Consider the following 25,953-nt stretch of genomic DNA (forward strand, 5'->3'; position numbering starts at 1 on the left):
TTTTTGTTTATGTTAATAGTATTTTGTATTTTGACAGCGGCACCCGATTTGGGCATCGAAACATTAATAAAAATCATTTTTTAATAATATTGTGGCTTATTTCCCATTATAAATATTTAAAATTGTAAAAATGCCACAAGAAAATAGCTTCAGAACAACATGAATAATTTATATACCAAAATCTAAAAATGTTTTAACTTCGTACTCCGATCTATGTTAAAAATATGAAAACATAAATTATGTTTGACTCGATGGATCTTCCTTTCATCACCGAAATCCAAATTTCCTTGAACCTACATCGTTTTTATCTATTTCGCAATTGTCGCTCTATTTTACCTGTATTTAAATATTAGCTATAGCAAAAATGCGTTTCAAATATCAACACCACCAAAGCATCTCAAAAATTTGCACATTTACTATAAACATTTACTACCAATATGTTACTACAAGATTCTACATATATTTTTTGAAAAATTTTAATTTATTATTCGATTTGCAATACTGAATTATATTTATATTAATCTTGTAGTAAAATATATATTCATGCCCGTTTTGTAATGAAAATATTATGTCATTTTTGTAACAATTACGAAGGTTACAAAAGTATGAGTACCAGCCACATTCAAGTTTATTAATTAAGCCTTTCGTGGTACCAATTATTGGGTACTAAATATTAAAAATTCTCTCAAAATCTTTTGCCAATATTTAAAAACATTTTTTCTATGTACCTACAGTAAATGTTTTCTTTTTTATTTGTGGTCAATCTAATTGCATATTGCTAAATAATTACAACTAATTTTAAAGAATTCTCAACTTGGCGCAATATACGAGGTTTGTCTTTTTAGTTTTGCATGTAGCCGCTTAGAGGGCGCCACTAATAAAACTTCCGACACAAACGTAACCTCAACCTTTTGTTGACATAAATCGATAAGTTCATTGCGTTACAACAAGTCGAGTAGATACAGCGAATTTTTGATATTAGCACATCGAACATGGATCTTAGCTGAGAACATTTTCAAGCAATATTTTTTACAATTTTTGGAGAGGATTATCCTAACGGCAATGTCTCGCTGAAATGGTTTCTGTGTTTGGGAATGAAGCATCACACCCGTCAACTATTTTCCGCTGCTATTGCAAATTTCAATGTGGTCGCTCTAGTCTCAGAGACGAATCTAGGCCAGGTCCACCCAAAACACCAGTTACACAGCAAAACATTGATGCGGTTCGTCAGTTAATTAAGGACGACCGCCGTGTAACATACCGGGAGATAGAGGCATAATTTGGGCATCTCAAAGACCTCGACCCAAAAGATCCTACATGAAGAACTGGGTGTTACGAAATTGGTTTCCCCTTGGATCCCTCATTTGCTCACAGAAGAGCAAAAAGCGGTTCAATTTGTGTCGAAAAACATTGGAACGGTTCAACAAAGGAAGTTCCAAAAACGTTTATATTATTGTTAGTAGCGATAAATCTTGGATTAACTCCTACGAACCAGAAAATAAACGAAAATCGGCTGTGTGGATGTTTCACGATAACAAAAAATCAACACAAGTGATCGGTTTTCGAAGTGTGTCAAAGAAAATGGACGCAACTTTTGTCAAAATCTGGTCATGTGGCAACAATTGCTTTAGAAGATCGATGAACGGTTGCTTCTGATTGGTATATAATCGTTTGTTTACCAGAAGTTATCGCGAAACTCCGATACAGCATGTAACGATACAGAAACACCTTAATTTCCTAAAAGAATTCCATCTCACTTGGAGAAGAAAAAGTCTCGTATAACCCTGTATTAGTAAAATTACGCCGTGAAAAAATTCCTAAGTAGAATCGTAATGTTTCTATGCTTTAGCGTAGATTGATATATGTGGGTATTTTTACAGTCTAAAAGATAACAGGATCTTCGAGGTAAAAAACACTCCAGGTCCATTTAATAAAATGTTTATACGCTATGGACTATTGGAAAAATTTTGGTGTTTACACAAGTGTCTGTTTCCTTGCGTTAAAGAACACAAGTGAACGTTGAGTGGTTCTTATTGTTCACCATAAATATAAGCAACTTCAACGTTCGTTATAAAGTTAATCCCTTTTCCATGTCAACTCATATCCAGAATAAACATTGAGAAATTAAACGTAGTGATCTAAGTGCGCTGTTTGTTGTTCTTCTTACTTAAGTAAGTCTCATTTGGAAGGAATTATGATCAATATTTTGGCGTAATCGAATGGAAATATCTTTGTGCAAATGTAAACACTATAAAACTTATTTATTTTTCTAACTAATAGTCGCATACTCAAAATTTAGCGAAAAAGATGACGATGCAAAAATCTAAATCATGATATTCTGTCCTGATTCGTTGAACATTTGTCATTCGAGTGTTGGAAACATAGATGTAATTGGCTGTAATAATTGTCAGGGGAAATATTTGAGAAAAGTGGTAGGTAACAGGGTTGGTATTTTTCTGCGATTGGTTGGTTGAAGCAGGATAATGTGAGCTGGGGAAAAAAGATAAAGTTCTTCTGGGGGCCTTAGAAGCGATCGTAGGAACTCAAAGGAGATGATTATCGATCAGCCAAAGAAGTAAAGAAATCGAACTTCTAACTGTGTAGTGTCCGGTGGATGTCATCTTAAAACACCGGGAATAGTTTGCATTGAGATGCAAGTATGAAGATGGTATGAAGATGCAAGATTGATGGTTGGTAGTCAATGGCTTTTATTTCGGTGTAGAAAACACCCCCTGTTCTTTTGGAACGCAGTTCATGGTTAATTAAATATCTCATCTCAAGCAGTTCCTATTAATAACCGTAGTGACATGAAGTCGTTTCTTTTTGTTACAAGTTAAGTTCCTACAACATTGCTGAACTTTTCAAACTACATATTATGTACTACTGTATACTCCAAAAATTGTACCATCAGTAGTGTATTTTTGTGAAGTGAAAAGTGGCCGTAATATCTGGACTTAGCGGTGGAAGCAGGACATTCTTGCAGAGACACAAAGGTACCAACTTAATATTGTATTTATTTGTATCTGTGGATAACACCTCTTACAAAAAATGTAAAACCAGAAAGAGGTCCACATTAATTTCTTTTTTTATATATTTTTTTGTTCAATAAATAGTATTCATTTTTAATAATGTTTGCTTGTTAAATTATCCATCTCCCTTCTCTCTGGTCAACTGAGTAAGAAATATTAAGGTAGGTTTTATTTATCTTTCTTATCTTTATTATATATCTTTATATGAATTTATATTTATCTTGAAATAATTATTTTTATTTAGTTAATTTTAATTTGTTTGGTTTATTTAAAGAGTTTTTCTTTGTCTTCCCTTTCAAAACTAAAAGATCAAAGTGGCTCCCTTTCGGCTTTATATTGATTCATTATTTATATAAATTTTTTTGTCCATTATGTCCTAATTTAGCTCTAGTAGCTATTTTCCATTTTTTATTTATTTTTGTCTATTATTCATCTATTTTCCAGCTAATAAGAAAATGTAAAGAACCACACCCACATCTCTAACCGATTCTGAGCAACGGAGCCTTCGTTAATTCTATATGTGTTGACAACTTCTTCTTCTTTCCTTTTTATTGCCACAAGCAACACACAATGGCGAATCATCCTACATCAGGACAACGCAAGTGCTCACACTGCCCAAAAGACAACAGAGTTTTTGGAGCTTAAAAACATCGAATAGTTAAACCATCCACCGCATAGTCCCGACCTCAGTCCCATCGACTTCTTCACGTTCACAAAGATCAAGAATTCAATGAGTGGACAGTGATTCCAGTCACCAGAAGAAGCCATCGATGCCTTTAGAACAGTGATTTTGCAGGTGTCAACTGAAGAACTGTTTTACCAATTGGTTTTAACGTATACAAAAGTGTATCGATCTTGGTTGTACATATTTTGAAAAGCAATAAAGTACTCAGTCTATATATTTTTGTCTTTAACAAATAATGTTTCTAGTTGGCAATTAACCCATTCGCTGCCTATTAAGAGCATTGGAACTGGAGCTAGGAGCCATTCTGTTGAATGGCACCTAACTGAAGTAACCACATCACTCGCTGGCGCGTGGACGACACCTGACTAAAGTAACCATATGGATACAGCCAATGGGGTAAGTTTTAGCAGTAAAAATGGCATAATATTTTCATTTCATCAAAATAGGATCATTTCAAATTATCAGATTTTATACAAATACCGCTGAAAAGCAATGGCCACGAAGATAAGACAATAAGGCAACTTTTAAGATATTTTATAGTAGAAAAGCTATGTAAACTATTCAAATATTGATCGTACCTCGAAAAATACTAGCTTACAACATTTAGCAATTTGTCAGAAAAACTGCGTTAGATAACAGAGAAGATTGCAGACCAAATTAACGAAATTCTAAATACCAATTTAGAACACTTCTTCTATCTCTTAGATTGCTCAAACAAAGTTCAAGGGAGTTGCTAGGAATGCTAGTTGTCTGTGTTGTAATTTGTTCTTGAGATAACCCCGAAGAAAAAATCCAACGGCGTAAGATCTGGCGACCTGCCTGGTCACTGAATAATACCTCTTCTTCCTTCTTCGTGTAATCCATTTAGTGGGGACGATTTTGTTTAATTGGTTCATATAAAAAAAGAGAAATATTTGGCATAAAACCTTTTCTCGTAACTATTTGAAGAATAACTCTTTTTGGAATATCGTTTACCACTGTTTTCTAACGCAATTTCTGATACATGCCCTCATATAATAAACTAACGTTAGCATAATCTAGATAAATTGAAATACTCCTTCAAATCCCGCCATAAGATAGTCAATAACAACGTTAACATATACTAAACTACTTAGGTAAGTAAGTAAGATAGCAGTTACGTGGGGGGTTTCCCCCAAAATATTTTTGACATACCATAAAATCCTAGATAGTTACTCACCCTCCTCTCTTTCACAACAAACCTAAGAGACCAGATGTGATTAATACCAGGTTGATAATAAGAGCAACAATAATTGAAAGTTTTATCAATAAGTGAATGATACATAAAAAAAAAGTTATCTTCAAAATTTATTTATATTAAATAGCTTATATTTATTTATATTAAATAGCTTTTAATTTTGTAATTAAATAGTTTTGATGGGAAATAAGCCACAATTTTACTAAAAAATGATTTTATTATCGTTTCGACGTCCAAATCGGATGCCGTTGTATTTTGTATATTAATATATTTTTATTTTGTATTTTGAGAACGGCATCCGATTTAGACGTCGAAACGTTAATAAAATCATTTTTTAGTAAAATTGTGGCTTATTTCCCATCAAAACTATTTAATTACAAAAATGCCAAAAGAAAATAGCTTCAGAACAACTTTTAATTTTGGTTTAGAAATCATAGTGACGATTATACCAATTTTTTGTTTGAAGTACTTCTAGTTTTTTGCAATAATTATATACAGTGCCGGTAAAAAAAATATTTACATAGTGAATAAAACGCATAAATCAGGATAATTATTATTTTAATTTTACAAATTAATACTTTATATAGTCGGAAAATGGAAGAATACCTATGAACGATCACATCAATCTCTTTTTTTGTATTTGCTGTCTTTTTCTAAAACAAACGTTTGTTATTTATAGAAAAAGACAGCAAATACAACATAAGTGATTAATGTGATCGTTCATGGGTATTCTTTCATTTTTCCGACTTTAAGGATATTTATATAATTTTGGGTTCTGTGGCAGTTATGTAAGGGTTCAACATTTCTACCTACCTGATGATGGTGTCAGACTTGATGATGTTTTTTAATAGCTCCAGAATCAGGTTTTTTCCGGAATAGTCTCAGAAAGCTACGGCGCATCCTACGGTTTCAATTGATAAATTGAATCTCTTGAAACACGAATATCACGTGCTACGGTAATTACAGAGTCCCCTTTTTCAAGTAACGTTGAAGCACGAACTTCCTGTTCATTTGATAGTTTCTTTCGCCCCATAGTTTTTATCTCAGTTTTTCAAGAAGTTTCACATTATCTACTTGTATAAAGCCAACTGAGCATGTTTAGTGTTTGAGGGGAAAGGTGATGACGTACTTGCATCGGCAGGTGTCTGTAGTTTACTGACATCTTATTTTTTTTTAGTTTATTCTGTGCGTTTGTATTGTACACACAGTTGGCTTTATACAAGTAGTCAATGTGAAATTTCTTGAAAAACTAAAGTAAAAACTATGGGGTGAAAAAAACTTACAAATGAACAGAAAGTTTGTGCTTCAACGTTACTTGAAAAAAGGGACTCTGTAATTACCATAGCACGTGATACTGGTGTTTCAAGAGATTCAATTTATCAATTGAAACGGTCCGATGCGTCGTAGCCTTTTGACAATGTTCCGAAAAGAAAAACTGGTACTGGAGCTCTTAAAAAACATCATCTAAGTTGACACCATCATCAGGCATGTAGTAATGTTGAACCCTTCCACCCAAGAAGGTGCTAGTATCAGTTTTTTGGGATGCTAGAGGAATTTTGTTTGTAGATTACTTGCAAAACGGATAAAAGAATAAATTCTGGAGATTATTGTAACCATTCAGACCAGCTGAAGGAAAGAATTCGTGAAAAAAGTCCCGGTTTGCAGGAGAAAAAAATTATTTTTATCAGGACAATGCACCGTGTATATGAGCATTTTAAAAATGGCTAAAATACATTAATTAAAGTTCAAATTGTTGGAGCATCCAGCGTATACATCAGATTTGGCCCCTAGCGACTTCCATCTGTTTCAATACCTAAAAAAATTCATGTGTGGAAAGCATTTTCCATCAAATGATGAAGTCATAACATATGTGGAAGCGTACTTCCAGATTCTCAATTCAAGGATGGTATTTATAAAATGTAATCTCGTTGGAACAAGTGTATTGATGTTTAGGGCGACTATACTGAATAATAAAGTGTATTTCAAACCATAAAATTTTTATCCGTTCTTTTTCTAAATTATTTGTATAGTATTTTATTACTCTAACTAGTACTACATGCATGAATTACCGAGGAATCTCACTAATCAATACTACGTATAAAATATTGGCTTCGATGTTATTAAAAAGATTAGTACAATACGCCGAAGAAATAGTTGGTGACTACCAGTGTGGTTTCAGGCCGGACAGATCGACTGTTGATCAAATATTTACAATAAGACAAATGCTTGAAAAGTATTGGGAATATAATCAGGACGTTCATCAGATCTTTAGAGACTTCAAACAGGCTTATGATTAAATTAATCGTGCAACATTATGGAAGGCAATGATCGAGCTTGGCGTACCAAAGAAACTAGCTGCGGTAACACAAATGTGTGTAAGTAACTCCTTTGCATAAGTTAGAATAGGGGGAAAAATATCAAATGCTTTCTGCGTAAATTCTGGACTAAGACAGGGAGATCCGTTGTCCCCATTATTGTTTAACCTGGCCTTAGAATATGTCATGCGAAAAATGTATCCAAAACTCAAATCAGACATAACTGCTCGGGGAGCAAAAATTATATTCGCCTTTGTCGATGACGTAGACGCAGTAGCACAATCAACATTAGAAATTAAGGATATTTTCTCGAGCTTTGAAGAAGCTGCATTAAACATCGGTCTAAAAATAAATGAAGACAAAACAAAATACATGGTCGTCTCAAAACAAGAACGACGGCGAATAAGACAAAATATTACTATAAACGATCATAACTTCGAAGTGGTTAAAGAATTTAAATATCTAGGAGCAACAATCACAAATGGCGACAAATTAGAGCGAGAAGTTGAAACGCGAATAATGGCAGGAAACAAATCTTTCTTTGCAATGAAACATCTAATGAAGTCAAAACTTCTTTCACGAGGTGCAAAAATCCAGATATATAAGACCATAATACGACCAGCAGTCGCGTATGGAAGCGAAACATGGACGCTAACAAAAAGAGAAGTAAATAAATTGCTGGTGTGAATGATATATGGCCCTTGCAGAGACAGCGTGACAAACGAATGGAGGCGCAGATACAATAACGAGCTAGAGTCTCTATTCGGAAAAGAAAATCTAGTCAGATATATAAAGGCCAATAGACTCAGATGGGCAGGGCATGTGATACGCAGTAACGACAATCGCTTTATAAACAATGTGTTCTGGGAAAGGCCAGATGGAAGAAGGTCTGTAGGGCGGCCTAGAAAAAGGTGGAAAGATGCAGTCAAAGAAGATCTAGAGAAAATGGGAGAGCGACAATTGGAATTAGTGGCACAGGACCGACAAACATGGAAGGCAATAGTAAACGCGGCAAAGACTCACGAAGAGTTATAACGCCATTGATGATGATGAACTAGTACTACATTTACGCGATTAATTTAAATAGTTATGAAAATAATACAAGTATGTACGGAGTGAACGAATGTAATAAATGCATAATAATGAGTATAATGTGTAATTAAATGAAGTATGTACACAGTGACGAGTGAGCTAATACCGAAAAAATAACGCAAAAGACGGAAAACATAATATGTTATGAAATAACAAGAGGCCAAACTAGTAGAGGTGGGAAATTATCAACAGCAAGCTATAAATTTACATTATATTAATAGTTTCCCACCTTTAGACATATCGGAGGAGTATGCCAACTAAAACTGCCACAGTCCTATGACAGTGGTAGTTGCCAAACTCCTCCGATACGTCTAAAGGTGGGAAACTATCAATATAATGTAAATTGATAGGTTTCTATTGATAATTTCCCACCTCTACTAGTTTCATCTCTTTTTAGTTCACAACGTATTATGTTTTCCGTCTTATACGTTATTTTTCGGTTATTAGCTCGCTCATCACTGTATATGTTTGCAATAAAACTTTCAAATTATTGAATGCTATGTAAATAATATTACATAAAATTTTTCAAAGGTTGTCCAAACCTTCAAGAAACACACGTCATCAAAAAAACACTAGTATTAATCATTTTGCCACCTCAATTAAATAAAAAATTTCAGGTGTTTGCATCTATCTGTTAACGCAACAAACAAAAACAAATCTCGTGCCTATTAAGTGCCCCCATTTACCAAAGGCATGTAGGACCACTGTTATGACACTTCGTCTTTTTGGAAAAGTCGTCTCTGAGGTTCGGGCGTGTAGTGAAAGCGGGTCCGCAAGTGCTGTGGAGAACCTGGTACCGACGTGCTCTCTGAGAGTCTCCGTGGAGGAGGCAATGGAGGCGTCGGTGATACATACCTGAAATGTTGATACATATAGATTAAAAACATGATATACAGTAACCGCCACGCTAGTAGACACACGGGCAGTCTTGAACCCTTCACTTGTAGCACGGTTTACTTTTATGTCGAGAAATAAACAGATTGATTCTATATAGAAAAAGTCCGTTGACTTAAAAGAAGAAGTATTAAGTTGGAGAATATTCGAGATGTCATTAAATGACCTAGAAATATCTAGTGACGTCTAGAACGTCACAAAATGTATATAAACAATGAGTTGACAGTCTATAAAACAGTTGTATTTGAAGTTTATAGTTGTCATTGTTATTATTGTCATGTGTTAAAGTTGTAAAATACATGACATAAATGTAATGACAGACATGAAGTCACATGTGAGAATGGACCGGATTAGCCTAGAAGCCTAGCAATTACATAGGTATCCGTGTGTCTACTAGCGTGGCGCTTAATGTATATGTTTATAGGGTTAATAATAATGCCTCTAGGAAGTTATAAATAAAATTCGTTATGCAGACGACACTGTGCTGTTGGCAAGAAGTAAGCAGTAGTAAGTTAACATGGCGCTGTATGCATAAAGTGTGCCTAAGTTGATCTTCTTCTTCTTGAGAGGCTTTAAAACGCGGCGTGATTCTTCGCCGCATCCACTATAGCCCTCCATCTTCTAAGATCTTGCGCTTCCATTTCCCATCGTTGCACCCCTGTCCTAGATAAATCGATTCCAACATCATCCTTCCATCTTTTTCTGGGACTGTCTACTGATCCGTCTGGTCTCACAAAAAAGCCTGTCTTTAACACTCAGGACCTCGATTTACCCTTCGCTTCGTTATCGACCATTCGCTATCTGTACACTAAACAGATACGAAGCGAATACGTTCGATAACGAAGCGATGGGTCAAAAATCGAGGTCCTGTCTTCCACATGACCTGCCCATCTTATCTGGTTAGCTCTTATATATGTCTGACGATGTTTTCAGTTATCATAACAGAGTCGCCAATTCAGCATTGCGGCCCCTCCACGCTCCTGTCAATTCATCTCTTTGAGAGAAAAATTTCACTCTGAAAACCTTGTGTTCAAATACCAGCAACTTATTAATTTCTTGCTAATGTAGGGTCCATGGTTCTCTTCCATATGTAACTAGGCGGATAATGAACATGTGCAGTCTTAATTTAGATTGTTTTTTAGCAGCTTACGATTATAATAATGATGATAGGGAGTATAATGCTTTATTCCCCGCAGCTATCCTTGCTGAGACCTCTTTTTCTAAATAGTTATCATCTGTGATTACCGCCCGCAGATATTTAAACTCTATTTGTGGTCATTAATAGGTATGTCCTGCTTAACTCTTGGTCTCACATTTTTGGTGACTAGCATGTATTTCGTATTCTCTTCATTTATTCGATGACCCAAACTACCTGCTTCCTCTTCGAGTTGTGAAAACACCTCTCTCACGTCTGTTGTAAAATGAGCCACTGCATCTAGATGATCAGCAAAGGCCAACAATAGTTTTGATCCTCGTTTGGCAAATCCTCTGACAGCTCAGACAATATTTTATTTATTCCATATCCTAAGGCCATATTGAATAGCAACGTTGATAAAGAGTCTCCTTTACTAAAAGGTCCTAAAGAGAATTAAGTCCTAATGTTTACTAAACGGCATGGGGGCATACATGTAGAATGCAAGAGCATTGAGTTGGTTCCAGTTTACTCCACTTAGCCTTTTCTACTTAAATCCGACTCTCACAATCACGCTGGTGCCTCCTGTTAAAAGGAACAAGCCATCTGGAGATCCAGTAATCAACATGGGTGGTATGTTGTGCCGGGAACTGTCGAGAGCGGGTAAAATGGTCATTCGGAAAGGAGATTGTTCTGTTGACCGGCGTTCGGTACATGTAAAAGTTTGAAGCCACGAAACAGAAACTATTGCCTCGAAACAGGACGGATTAAGAAGAGTTGTGAGAAGGATATTACGTACCATTGGAAAAAGTTGTAATTTTCACGTACAAAGCTGCGTAATGGCAAGTGCGCAAGCTGTTAAATTCCTAAGCACAGCAACTTGTGAATGAACGCGTCCTTTAAATGAAAAGAACATCTTGCAAGAGATAACATATTTAAATTGTTGGTTGTTTACTTACCGTTGAACAATTCTTTATGAGAGTGTAGTTGATCCATTGAAAATATCACTGTGGACATTATATACAATTAGAAACGAAAAGAAGTCCCTTCAAGTTTAGGCAAAAGTAGATCACCTACTAAAAGCAATACACCTGATCTACCTTAGGGTCTAAAGTAGTAGCACGGAATACACTGTACGATGATACAAGCTGTTTAGCCCTTTGAATGCTGATGATGCCTAAAGACGTCATACCGTTACTAGTGTCAGGTGAGCATGACGGCTTCAGACGTAATATTATGCAGATATGCATAATATTCGTTTAGAGGTTAGTATGTCTTTGACTGAAACAAGTTGTTTTTCTATTGAGTATATAGATAAAAGTGTGTTTAAAACGTCAGTTTAGATTCATATTACCGATGAAGCAATTCCAGGGCCATCTCAACTAAAACAATACAATGTAAATGCAGCGAAAAATGGAGTCAGCACCCAGGTCGAGTTAGGCATATTTCGTCAACAATGAAAGGTTTAATGTTTGATTATATATACCCCAATGAAGGAAGCGCTAAAATCGGCAACACTGCTTATGAGAATTAGTTGCATTGCCACTGCAGAATGACGAATGACTGAAAGAGGTAGGTACGTATTTTATCTGAGATACCCTATTTGGACGAAAAAAGACTATACAACGTTCACTACCAAGCTAAGCTCGAGAAACACATGATGGGTGGTTGTATCGACTACACGACACACCCACCGATCAGTATGACCTCGAACTTACCTTGGAAACGAACGTGGTATAATAAGTTTTATATACAATAAAAAATATACGTTACATAATTAATAAAGCGCTTACCTTCGTGAAAGGCTGGGAGAATTACAAGAATTGTTCTCTAAGAAATTTCGACGTAATGCTAACGGACTTTGATTTTCTCCGCTAGGGCGTCTGCTGAGTCGAGGAGGTGGTTCGGGACTTTGATGCCTCGATGATCGACCGCTTCGATCTCCGCCCAATTGCAATTTTAAAAAGGAGGAAAAACGTTTCTTTCCTGAAAAAAAAATGATAATTAGTTCTAATGTGAGGTATTGTGAGGTATACTAATGTCTAGAGATCTTGTAAATTTTCTTGAAAACTGGCTGTATCGCCAGCGTATCTAATATTGTTGATTACTTCTCCGACTAGTCTTACTTCCTCTTGTCTGCCATCCAAAGCCTCCCTAAAGATTTCTTCAGAGTATTGATTAAAAAGACTGGGTGACAAAACACAACCCTGACGTACTCCATGTCTGATGGGTAGTTTTTCAATACGACTGTCTCCAATTTGGATAGAGGCTACTTCATTGTAATATAAGTATTTTAGTAGTCTTACGAACAGAAATGTGCTTTCGTTGACAAGTTTTTTGAAAGGGAACGCGCATACAAAATAGTGCCTCTCTAGTTCCTAGACAATTTCTAAATCCAAACTGCTTATTATAGACTAAGAGCCGCTATAGGTGAAATTTCTTAATCATTTTAGGCACGATGGGACCCTATAACTTAAATAGTAGAACCTAAAAGAAAACGTTTGAACACTGTGCCGTCACTTTTCAGTGGCACATGCGTCGTCAGTGGCGCATCAAACTTTCCACTTATGGACGGGATAAATAAATTAAAAGTTACCCTCCCTTACTAACAGAATTAAATTTTTTTTATTTTTTTAAGTTCTATGTGATTAACACATAGGATTCAGCGTAATTTTAACCCACCACCCCCTTCCCCCTGCCCCCACCATCAAAAACTTCATTTTTGGTTTTTATTTTTTTTGTGGGATGCAATCAATTTTAAAATTTCAAAAAATTCACACGCATAGCTGAGGCTTTTATAAAACATGTCTATTTTTTATATACCCATAGGTACAGTGTACATAACCTCAAAAAATTAAAAGAATTTTTTTTTTCAAAAAAGCGTATAACCTTTTTTGAGGAATAGCTGCAGGTCTAATTTTTTCTTAATCTTATGTGTTTTATCAAACACTATATTTTTAATTTTTTTCAGATTTTTCCGTGAGGCTCCCCACCTTCAAAAATCCGAAAAACTGTTTTTTGGGGGGTTTTGGGGGATTTTCCCTATTTTATAGACTTCATAATATATCAAATCAATTTTGTTTTTATAGGTTATATGTAACTTGAAGTAACTGAGTCCTTTAGAATATTTAAAAATCAGAAAAACACGTTCAACCCCCCCAAAACCCCCTTAAAAACAGTTTTTTGGATTTTTAAAGGTGACCAGCGTTACAGAAAAATCTGAAAAAAATTAGAAATATAGTGCTTGATAAAATACACAAGACTAAGAAAAAATTAGATCTGCAGCTATCCCCAAAAAAAGTTATATACTTTTTTCCAAAAGAAAAATTTTAAAATTTTTTTGAGGTTATGTAAACTCAACTTACAGGTCTATAAAAAATAGACGTGTTTTATAAAAGCCTTAACTATGCTTGTAAATTTTTTGAAATTTTAAAATTGATTGCATCCTATCAAAAAAAAATAAAATCGAAAAATAAAGTTTTTGACGGTGGGGGCAGGGAGAAGGGGGTGGTGGGTTAAAATACGATGAATCTTATGTCTTAATCACGTAGAACTTAAAAAAATGAAAAAAATTAAATTCTGTTAATAAGGGAGGGTATTTTTTAATTTATGTATCCCGTCCATAAGTGGAAAGTTTGACGCGCCACTGTAGACGCATGTGCCACTGAAAAGTGACGGCACAGTGCTCAAACGTTTTCTTTTAGGTTCTACTATTTAAGTTATAGGGTCCCGTCTTGCCTAAAATGATTAAGAAATTTCACCTATAGCGGCTCTTAGTCTATTACCCATTCTACTTTTACACATAGGGAGTACTCGGTTTTGTATAATTCGTAAAAGTGTCTTAAGGGGATGGGTACGTATTTTCGGCTGAAATGCTATTCAAATGGGGATTCATTTTTTTCGAATCCTGAAATTTTTGAAAAATTTAAACTCAGAATGAAAAATTACGTTATTAGCGAGGACCGAAAGTCCCTGAGAACTTCTATAATGTTTATTTTAATAAGTTACAGGGGTGAAAAACTAAGAGAAAATTTAGTGTGATTTTTAATTTCAAATATCTCATTCAAAATAAACTTTTTATTTATTCTAAGGGACTTTCGGCCCTCGGTAATAATTTAGTCTTTCATTCTGCGTTTAAATTTTTCAAAAATATTTATTGGTTTTTTCAGGATTCGAAAAAAATGAACACAATGTCCGTGGTAATATTTTCCAAATCTATCTTTGTTTTACAACGCACTCAGTCTAATAGAATATTGTCAGCATATTGTCAGTCAGACAGTGACAATTTTAAATATTTGACATGGCATCGGGAATATTTTGAGTTGTTAATTAAATAATATTGATATATAGTGTATTTGATAAATAATTGATTTAAGACGTGAACTTAATAAAAAGTTATTTATTGTGTATTATTTGTGGAAGATCCAGATCCAAGCAGAGAATACATGAAGAGTACAGGGGAAAACAAGGAATGTCGCTTTTTCATTAATTTTGGCTTTTCTCGCCATGTGGTAACAAAAACTGAGTACTATCGACTAGGACTAAGCTATCGATTCAAGACAGTAAACATAAAGATCAGTCTATATAAATTTTCTAAAAATTTTTATCCACACGAAGGACCAGGATTGTCCGCACGCCACTGAACAAAAATAAGGAATTTTAGCAGTTTTTTTGTGCATCATTAAATTAATAAGTTAATATACACTCACCGGCAGAGAAAACGGGCACCCCAAAAAATAGGTCATTTTTAATGTCTTGTATTTCCTAAACCTGATGTCCGATTTAAGTAATTTTTTTAATATGTTATAGCCTTATTCTTTATCAATATCGCTGTAATAATATTATTGCTAGACAGGTACATTGTCATTGTATACAGGGTGTACGAATCAAACTGTGTTTTTTTCTCAAACTTTGGAACACCCTGTAGAATGTTCTAGCTTTTATAAAATACTGAAATTATAACCAAACTATAGCCTCAGGTTTTCTTAACATTCTGTTTTTTGATTCATTCGCTTATGTTGAATAATAAAAAAGTTAAGCACTTTAACAATTACCCCTGTATTTCGTTAATACAGGGTGTTTTTAAATAAGTACGGCAAACTTTAAGGGGTAATTCTGCATGATAAAATAATGACAGTTTGCTTTATAAACGTATGCCCGCAAATGCTTCGTTTCCGAGATAGGGGGTGTTGAAATTGTTCTTACAAACTGACGATTTATTTATTTCTCTAAAACGGTTTGTGATATGCAAATGAAATTTGGTAGATTTTAAGAGGTAGTTATTGCGCATTTTTTGGCATACAATTAAGAATTCTATATTCACCATTGGCGTGCATACGGGTATAAATATTTTAGATATATCCCGTATGCACGCCAATGGTGAATATAAAATTCTCAATTGTATGCCAAAAAATGCGCAATAACTAGCTCTTAAAATCTACCAAATTTCATTTGCATATCACAAACCGTTTTAGAGCAATAAATAAATCGTCAGTTTGTAAGAACAATTTCAACACCCCCTATCTCAGAAACGAAGTATTTGCGGGCATAAGTTTATAAAGCAAACTGTCATTATTTTATCATGCAGAATTACCCCTTAAAGCTTGCCGTACTTATTGAAAAACACCCTGTATTGCCGAAAAACAGGGGCAGTTGTTAAAGTGCCTAACTTTTTTATTATCCAACATAAGCGAATGAATAAAAAAAACAGAATGTTAAGAAAATCTGTGGCTATAGTTGGGTTTTAATTTTAGTATTTTATAAAAGCTAGAACATTCCACAGGATGTTCCAAAGTTTGAGAAAAAAACACAGTTTGATTCGTACACCCTGTATACAATGACAATGTACCTGTCTAGCAACAATACTATTACAGCGATATTGATCAAGAATAAGGCTATAACATATTAAAAAAATTACTTAAATCGGACATCAGGTTTAGGAAATACAAGACATTAAAAATTACCCATTTTTTGGGGTGCCCGTTTTCTCTGCCGGTGAGTGTAGATTCATCTTATATTAATATTATAGAATAAGAATTGCTAGAATTCTGCTAAGAATCTCCTAAGTAGTTTTTAGGTATCATGAGAGTTAAACCTTTATTGGTGTTTATCTCAATATGTATAAAATGTGACATTCCTTGTTTTTCCCCTATACTCTTCACAGCAGGATAATATATTCTGTGATCCAAGTATTTTGTTGTTAAAGATGTTCAAAATTGTAAGCGTTCCATAGTAACAATATATTATTAAAAAATCACTTCAACACTTTTCCTCGTTTCTCGATTGAGTATTAGTTTTTGTTGTACAGCAGATAAGTTATTACAATCACTGAATACATAGTTAGTGAAAAAATTATCACATTTATTAACTGAATTAATAATTTGCAATTATACAAATAACAGTTATCCAAGAACATTCAAAAGCCATCTCTTTAAGTTAATGATGACATTTTCTAGAATGACATTCTAGTAATGTTTACATATCCATACCAGTGTGAATTTTACTACACGTAATTTTCCGTGTAAAGACAGAAACAGTAGGGATAGCCGTAAAATATTTGCGAATTATGTACCGATGGCCTTAAGTGCGTGACTCATCAAACTGACTAGTCTAATATCACTGCATTTGGTGGGCCTGATTTTCTTTGGTAATGCTATAAACAGTGAGTCCAACCTATATTCTAGTATTTTTTCTTCGTTGTAAATTTTGTTAAAGGAACTGGTTAAGTAGGTAAAGTTTTCCTCGTTCAAAGGTTTAAGTAGCTCAGCACGGATTTGATCTGGTTCAGGTACTTTATTGTTTTTAGGTTGCTATACTGCTTTTCTTACTTCCTATTTCAGTATACTTGGACCTCAGTCTAACTGGCTGTCACAGTTAGTATTTTCTCAAGAAACATCGTCAAAAAGGCCATTGATATATCTCTTCCATTCTTTGCACTGTTCTTGCACAATTTTTTCCGTATGCGTTTTTAAGTACGTGAGCATTTTGCTGTTTTCTGATTCCGGAGGTACATTTAAGATTCTTGTGGAGGTTGAAACTGTCATGTTGTTTTTTGGAGGTCTTCTATTTCCTTACATGAATTCTCGATCCAGAATTCTTTGGCTTGTTTCATTTCTCTTTTTATGAGTTTGTTGATTTGAAGGTATTTAATATTTATATTTTTATATTTCTGTCGCACCTCCATTAGGTCTACAATTTCTTGTGTCATCCAGTCATTTTTTGCCAATGTTGTAGGTGTTTTCAAAGACTCTCTTAGCGTTGTCTAAAATCGAGTTTTGTATATTATACCAACATTCGTTGATTAAATTTAAGGTTTTGTTGTTTAAATTTAAGGCATGCAACATGCTCTACTGGGAAAAATAAATACTCTTAAAAATATTTATGAGCTCCAAACTTACCTGACTCTTCAGCCTCCTTTTGCAGTTGTAATTGCTTCTGTTGGTGATAAAACCTTTGTAGTATGATAGGACTAGTATTTCCACTGTGATAGAGCGGTTCTTCCACTTGGAATTGTGACCGGAGCGGCAACGGAGAAGCACTAGGTGACCTCCACCTCGTCTCGCTAGCAACTCTTCGGTGTTCGTAAGGACTATTTGGTGCTGGTGAAGAAACTTCTAAAGGTCTTCTACTAACAGAGGGTGAGGCGAACGATGATGCTGTGCTGTTCTATATAAAAGACAGGAATCAGTATCAGTATGTTTTAAAAACACAAATATTAGAAATATACGTATCCGAAATCATAACGAAAAATAAATGTGTTCGAAATTCTCACAAAAATAGTCATTAAATATTTACTATTAAAAAAATTATTAAAAGGATTATCTTTATAACTCGGTGTATACCAAGGCCCTAATTTCAGAGAAGTACACCGACCCTTTTATTGTGGAGAGAACCGTTCTCCATTCCAGGAATTTCATGTTGTAGTTCAGCCTATATTCGATCAATACAACGTAGTCTATTACATCCTCCCCCACACCCACACTACTCCGTATTCGCTCTAACTGCCCTTGATAATATATTGGGACCGTGCAAGTTCGGCAAAGCGACACCTATTTCTACGCTCTGCAACTTTATTCGCACTTTTATTTATATTGGCCAATTATATTAGTGCTGGTTACTGGATAATTGTCAAGGCCATAGCCCAAAAAAATAATAAGAAGAAAAAATAAGATTCAGGTTATGTTATTAAAACGTAAACAATTGTATGTAGTAAATAAAATTAGTTATTAAAATGCAGTACTGCAAGCAAAATACAATTAATTCAATTTACCTTTATATAATAATTGCAAATCATATCAATATTGTGGAGCAACATATAATTTTTCTTCTTCAGTGACAATAGATATGAAATGTACGTCAATTTGACAGTTTCAATTGACAATATGAATTATTTAAGAAAGTTGCAATATTTCTCCGCTATTCGCATACGATCGTTTCACGTATCCCTTCCAAGTACTTGCACACCGCGAATAGCGCAGCTGCAGATGAAACTTCAAGAAGAAATAATTCCAGGCCACGATCTACATATAAATTTCGAAAACAATGTACAGCTGCAGTCACTGAATAGTTTATACAGTAGAACGTCGATAATCCGGACGTCAAAAATCCGGACCGTCAATAATTCGGATTTGTATCCAGCAAAAATATCGTGATTCTTTTAAAATAAATTAAGAACTTAGCTGCGAAAAACGAACTTCTACCGCAGTTCAAAAATATTTTACACATTTTTTTAAAAGCCCAAATAGTGTCTGATGTTTTACTATACACATGCTGCTATTATAAATTAATTACAATAAACATAAAACAATGTTTTGATTCATTTCACCTCTAGATACTTTACTGTACAAGAGAAAACATAAAATTGTAAAACGTTTGTTGTACTTTAATGTGTAGACTGGCCTTTTTTGAGGTAATTTCGATAATCCGGATAATTTGATAATCCGGATGTGGTCCGGTCCACATTAATCCGGATTATTGACGTTCTACTGTACCTTCATTTTTACATTGTAATACTATCTACTGTCTTATTACCTGTAAAGGAAATCTAACTGATTCTGACGGAAACATCATCTTAGACAGAGTAAAATAAGAATGTGGAAAGAATATCAGAAAAACTATTTGAAGACCTAGAGCTAGAAGAAGAGGTAAATGATGGACCAAGAATATTACAGAACGAAGTTTATTCTGCAATAACATAGCTAAAGGATAGGAAAGCAGCAGGTCCCGATAATATACAAGCAGAACTACTCAACTAATGGACAAAGAATCAATAGCAATAATCATAAATATATTAGCACGGTTACAAATACATGAAAACGGGGCCTTAATTCGTTCCCCACATCTTCCACGATTTTTGAAAAAACTCACACTCTTTTGTCATGTAAAATTTGAAGTTTTCAGCATGGAATTGGAATTCGAAATTTGTCAAAATTTCGGATTCGGCAGCAAATTTTTTTTGGGATTTTTTGTCCGGGATTTTTTGTGGAGATATTTTATCCAAAAAATTTTGTGGAGATTATTTGTCCGATTATTTATCCGGGGATTTTTTGTCCAGGGATAATTTGTGGGGATTTTTTGTCCGGGGATTATTTGTCCGGACCCCTCTTCAAGAGCCACAACCTTTCTCTTGGTATAAAAGTAAGAATGCTGCGATGCTACGTTTTCTCTGTCCTTTTTATGGGGTTGAATCATGGACCTTGAACGAAGATATGTACCGAAAATTGGAAGCATTTGAAATGTGGCTATATCGGAGAATTCTTAACATTCCGTGGACTAACCGGATCACAAATGAAGAGATCCTTAGAAGAATGGGGAAGAACCGAGAACTACTAACCACCATCAAATCTCGAAAGTTGGAATACTTTGGACACATTATGCGAAATGAATCCAGATATGCCCTCCTACAATCCAACATCCAAGAAAAAATATTTGGAAAGCGAGGTCCAGGAAGAAGAAGAAGAACATCCTGGTTAAAGAACCTCAGAACCTGGTTCAACACAACATCTGTGCAGCTTTTCCGCGTTGCTGCAGATAAAATAAAGATTACCATGACGATCGTTAACATTCGTCCCGGATAGGTACAACATCAAGAAAAATACTGTAAAAGCACAGTGTCGTACTGATTTGCTAAATGTCAAATTAATTGCGATGTGCGACACGTGACCGGTTACTTTCGGCTGGGCTCGCTAGTAAAAGGAGATAGGTAGTTGAACGATATTTTATACATGCCGATTTTAACTTTGCTATGATTTATGTGTATGGAACTTTTATATTGGTCGACTATTTCAAATGTAGTTCCGATACACTGTATTAACTGCGTATGTACCGTTTTTATTTAGCTTATTCTGTATATACAATTTTATGATAAAGTTAATCTCTTACCTGTACGATCCTATTTTCCAATTGTTCTTTTAACGAAGCCACGTGGCTTTGATGAGGTTGATAAGGCGAATAACTTCTAGGTACCTGGTATTCTTGACTTTGATTGTCTCTTTGAAAGCAACTAAATCGAGATATATGCGAAACTTTCTTCTCTGGCTTAGGCGACATAGGGTTTGGTGACAAGGTCTTGCCGTTGGTGAGAATTTGGGAACTCGTGGAGGATGGCGGTTGTTGGTTGTGCGCGGATTGGCGTGAGGTGAAGAACTGTCTAATCGAGCTTGCAGTTGAATTTTGTCTAGAAAAAAATCAAATAGGATAGGCGTTAATCATAGGTAAATAAACTTATTTATAGTTTCAAGTAGATTGGCTTATATTTTCATAGTTTTCAATAAGGGTACATCCCGTTAAGATAGGGAAAATGCCCTCACTACCAAAATTCAATATTTTTAATTTTTGGATGCTCTATGTGATTCTCGGGTCAGAAAAAATAACACTCAGCTTAATTTTAACTCTCCACCATCCTTCCCCCACCGTCAAAAATTTCATTTGTTTCGTTATTTATTTTGTTTAGGTGGGATGCAATCAACAAATTTCAAAAAATTCACACGCATAGTTGAAGCTTTTGCAAAACATATATTTTTATAGACTCGTAGGTTAAGTAAGTATAGATAACCTCAAAATGCATTTTTATTTTTTTTTTGTTTTGAAAAAAGTGTTTCAGTTTTAGTTTTTTTGAGATGGCTGCAGGTCTATTTTTTATTTTGAGTATTTTATCAAAAACTGTATTTTAATTTTTTTTCAGATTTTTCCGTTTTTTCACCTCCTAAAAACTGGTTTTTAGAGGGTTTTTGGTGGTTTTCGCTATTTTATAGGACTCGAAATAGATCAAAGCAATGTTTTTTATAGATTATATATAATTTGAAGTAACTAAGTCCTTTAGGACATTCAAAAATGGGAGAAACTTTCAAACGCCCAAAAAACACCCTCAAAAACTTCCCACGTTTTTGGGTGGTTTGAACGCGACCCTCCCATTTCTGATTAGTGACTCAGTTACTACAAATTATATACAACCTATAAAAAACTTTGATTTGATCTATTTAGAGCCTATAAAATAAGAAAATCCCCCAAAACCACATAGTAATCAGTTTGCCGGATTTTTGGAGGTGGACTTACCCGATATGTAAGTAAGAGGTACTTATATTATAATTTTGTAACCGGTAACATGATTGTTGTTATCTTGAATATAACATGTATAACTTTGTCATTTTAGAGTCACATTATATTCAGTTTGGTTTAACTCAGAGATTTTTAAAAATCTAGTAGTTACTTTTAATAAATGTTTATTCATTTTGTATATCATTTATTCTTATTTCCTTTATATTTTCATATACTTATTTATTTAATCTATTTAATATTTGACAGCAGTCTAGTAAGATACCTGGGAGAGTGATCGAAGATCATGTTCTTGGCGCCCATGATTTGTTAGTTTTACTTAATTTGTCCTTCTTTAGCAATTATTCATCTTTGTTCATTTTCAGTACATTATTCTTATCTTAATATTTCCCTTCTTAGTCATTGTCACTATCTACTTAGAGCTACCGTCTTTGACAGGCATGCAAAATTGGCCGTATCCATCCTTGAGTGTCAAGTTGTCGTTCTCTGCATAGCATAGCTAGCCTAACTCCCTTCAGTTTGCATCTGTCTATTCATACTTGTATTATCAGTCCATCTATTTCTGCATCTTATCATTTTCCCCCCTCATAATACTGCTGCAAAGTAGTATTTTATTACTTCAGCTTCTCAACGTAGAAGCCACCTATATTTTTGCCATTTTTGTCCCATTCATTAGTTATAATAGGCATCCATTATGTTATTCTTCTTTTTCCTACTTCTGTTGGAGTTTATCACTCTCTTTGCATTCACTCCAAAAGAATTTCTTCTTCTTTTTTGTTTCATTGGTCACAAGGTTAGTATTTAGTATTTTTTGTATTTCAGGTGGTTGTATCCAGTGACATTTAGTTCCTGTCGCTCGTTACTTCAAAAATCTCGAGCTGTTCAAATTCTGGGTCCAAAAATTAGATTTTTTTCTTTTTCGCTACAGTAAAGTAGAGTGAGCTTTCAAATACTGGGCCCAGGAAGCTAAGCTGTCCGAGTTGGCGCCCTTCTTCTTCTCTCTTTATCGTCCTATTAGACTGATCTAGTTCCTGTGGTCTTATCTAGTTGTATTAAGTTTTTGTATTAACAGGTCTCATTTTCTTCCTTGTCTCCCTCAGTTCATTATCCCGTCTATCTGTTTTTATATCTCTAAAGCCAATATTCAGTGTGTCGAAGCTAGCCCGAATACTCATTTGAGATTTAGTGTCTCTCTGCCCATTTGATTTGTTCTTCTGAGGTAAGCCACTCTTCTTTGTGTCTTAAATCTCTTGTCTTCTATTTTCCCCCTATTCCGTCAGTTCTTTTCTTCAAAAATATCTATACCCAGAGTATAGAGGTTTCAATTGGCGCCCAACGTGGAGCCCCTTACGGAAAAATCTGAGAAAGAAATTAAAAATACAGCTTTTGATAAAATACACAAAATAAAAAAAATAAGACCTGCAGCCACCTCAAAAAAGTGATGCATTTCTTTCAAAAAAAAAAAATAAATAAATAAAAGTGCATTTTGAGGTTATGTACACTCAACCTAGGGGGTCATTTTTTATAAAAGCCTCAACTACACGTGTAAATATTTTAAAAATTTTAAATTTATTGCATTCCTCCTAAAAAATATATAAAAACGAAAAAATGACGTTTTTGCCGATGGGGCAGGAGAAAGGGGGTGGACGATTATAATTGCGCGAGCCTTATTTTTTAATCACAGAACGCTAAAACATGAGTTTTGGAAGTAAGGAGATTTTGCCTATCTTAACGGGGGGTCCCTTTAACATGATAACATGCACAAAAATAAGATAAAAGAATTTTAAATTTTTAACTTGTTCTTAATCTAAACTTCACATTAGGAAGTTAATTCTACATTATTCTTAAATAAAAAAAAAACGTAAATATCTACCTACATATTCAGACACGATAAGTACAGTCTACTTCAATTAATTATCTAGGAAAAAATAGACAGTAGATGAATGCCAGGAAAAAAAACACGCCTGGCTCTAGATTATGCAGAAATGGTTCGGGCTCATATCGGTCGCCCTATTCAGAAGTGCCGTAAGCAAGATCACAATTGCCGTGTTAATATGTATCTAAGGTTCGCAGAAGACAGGGCACCGGATGAAAAACATAACATTAATGAACAAACGAACGACAAGCTAGCTAGGACATATAGTCAGATAAAAAAGTATTAGACTATAAAGGAGATTATAAACAAACAAGCACTAGATCACGTAACCATAAGAAAATAATGAATGATAAAAATACTGCTCAACATTGCTACAATGATGATTATATTCAATGTCAGGGTTTAGATATTTCTAAAAATGTTTGTATAATGTCTTGAATAAAAAAATAAAATGCTCCCAGAAAATTTTTAATTGAAATGATTGAGATTTAACTTTGAATCCGGCTCGTAGGACCAAAAGATTATGTAAAAATTGTTGGATACACACAGTTTTTTATTGGACGCTCGACCCTGATACATATGGTAATATACTGAATTTATAAAAATTCAACGCAAAGCTTACAATGTTTCCGTCTGGACAAAATAACATAATGTTTTGCATAAATATTATTCGACTGCAACAAAAATTCAGACAAGGTCTCTTTTTGTAAACTATGGTAGATGCTGTAGATAGCGTATTAAACACTTGATAAGCTGCGAGATGTATCTGTTGTATAGTCATTTTTAGCACTGTAACTGTATATAATATTAATGATGAAAGAGCTTTCTTCTTATCATAAATTAAAAAAAAACATAAAATCCTTTATAAAAGATATATTTGTTAAAATCCCTATACAGGGCTACATCAAGGACATAACTAGTTTTCAATCGGTTGACCGATCATCATCAGTGTTTGCTCAGAATCCAACATGCTAACCACCAAAGTAAAAATATTTGGGTAAAAACCCTTTACAGATAATCCGTCATAGGAACATAGAAAGATGATGTGAATTTAAACATGGATGTTTAAAATATCCAATGTTTCCTGCTCTAGGTACCATTGAGCTCAAATTTGACTTGTTTACGAGAACAAGTTTGGTGAACAAGTAAAATTTGAGATCAATGGTACACTTCGCGTCAAAAAAAACTGGTACAACTCTTATAACCGAAAATCGTGTTTTTCAAGTTGTGTAAGTTGATCTTGTCACAAGTGTCATTCTAATTTCTAGGGCAACGTTGCCAGTTCAACGAAAATATTATATCAAACTAGGTAAAAACGGGGCTGTGCGACAGACCGCATTTTTTAATATACTAAAAACTAAAGCAATTATAATTTTCCGTTATCTCAACATTGATTCGTGTTTTATTATAATTTTTGAAAATATTTCAATTCAAAAATAATGATAGATAATAAATCTTGACATGACTTTAAATTATTAGCTATGTTTAATGTCAAATCGAGAGGTGTGATTGGTTTCTCGTAAATTGTAGGACAAAACTGCATTGAGTTGTGTAGAATAAATAAAACACACTGGAAAATTAAAAATTTAATTTGAAATTAATACAAAATGAATAACTTTTACAGTGAACAAGTGTGGAATTTAAATATATGTATGTATTACAATTCGAAATATACATTTTAAACGTTACTTTTTTATATTTAGATTTAGTGCAATTCCGTTGTCTGTGATGGCAACAACGAAGTGATTCACGAACAATAATTGTCAGTCTGAACACAGGTTTACATTGGGAAAAAAAAAGTGTACCAGTTTTATATGACGCGAAGTGTACCTAGAGCGGGAAACATTGGATATTTTAAACATCCATGTTTAAATTCACATCATTTTTCTATGTTCCTATGACGGATTATCTGTAAAGGGTTTTTACCCAAATATTTTTTACTTTGGTGGTTAGCATGTTGGATTCTGAGCAAACACTGATGATGATCGGTCAACCAATTGAGAAAACTAGTTATGTCCTTGATGTAGCCCTGTATAGGGATTTTAACAAATATTTCTTTTATAAAGCATTTTATGGTTTTTTGTAATAAATGGTATACAGCCAACTACAGGAATTTTTTCCTCGTGGAATTTTTAAAAAAATTTTAAGTCAATTTGAAAAT

General features: G+C 34.2%; 1 protein-coding gene across 2 annotated transcripts in view; it reads right to left on the reverse strand.

Moving 5' to 3' along the window:
* LOC126886823 (dual specificity mitogen-activated protein kinase kinase 7-like) overlaps positions 1-25,953 on the reverse strand; it is a 67,452-nt gene that overhangs the window by 10,233 nt on the left and 31,266 nt on the right. Inside the window, exons 7-11 of one of the 2 annotated variants that reach the window (XM_050653888.1) lie at positions 20,744-21,038; positions 17,761-18,028; positions 12,157-12,349; positions 11,323-11,370; positions 9,048-9,192 (exon numbers count right to left, since the gene is read on the reverse strand). In XM_050653888.1, coding sequence (XP_050509845.1) covers positions 11,337-11,370; positions 12,157-12,349; positions 17,761-18,028; positions 20,744-21,038 — 790 coding nt within the window. In that variant the 3' untranslated portion in view covers positions 9,048-9,192; positions 11,323-11,336. Of the gene's footprint in view, positions 1-159; positions 9,193-11,322; positions 11,371-12,156; positions 12,350-17,760; positions 18,029-20,743; positions 21,039-25,953 lie in introns of those variants that run through there. The other variant, XM_050653887.1, reaches the window with a different exon arrangement.

The sequence above is a fragment of the Diabrotica virgifera genome, chromosome 6 (assembly GCF_917563875.1).
Source record: "Diabrotica virgifera virgifera chromosome 6, PGI_DIABVI_V3a".
In the NCBI taxonomy this organism is placed as follows: Eukaryota; Metazoa; Arthropoda; class Insecta; order Coleoptera; family Chrysomelidae; genus Diabrotica; species Diabrotica virgifera.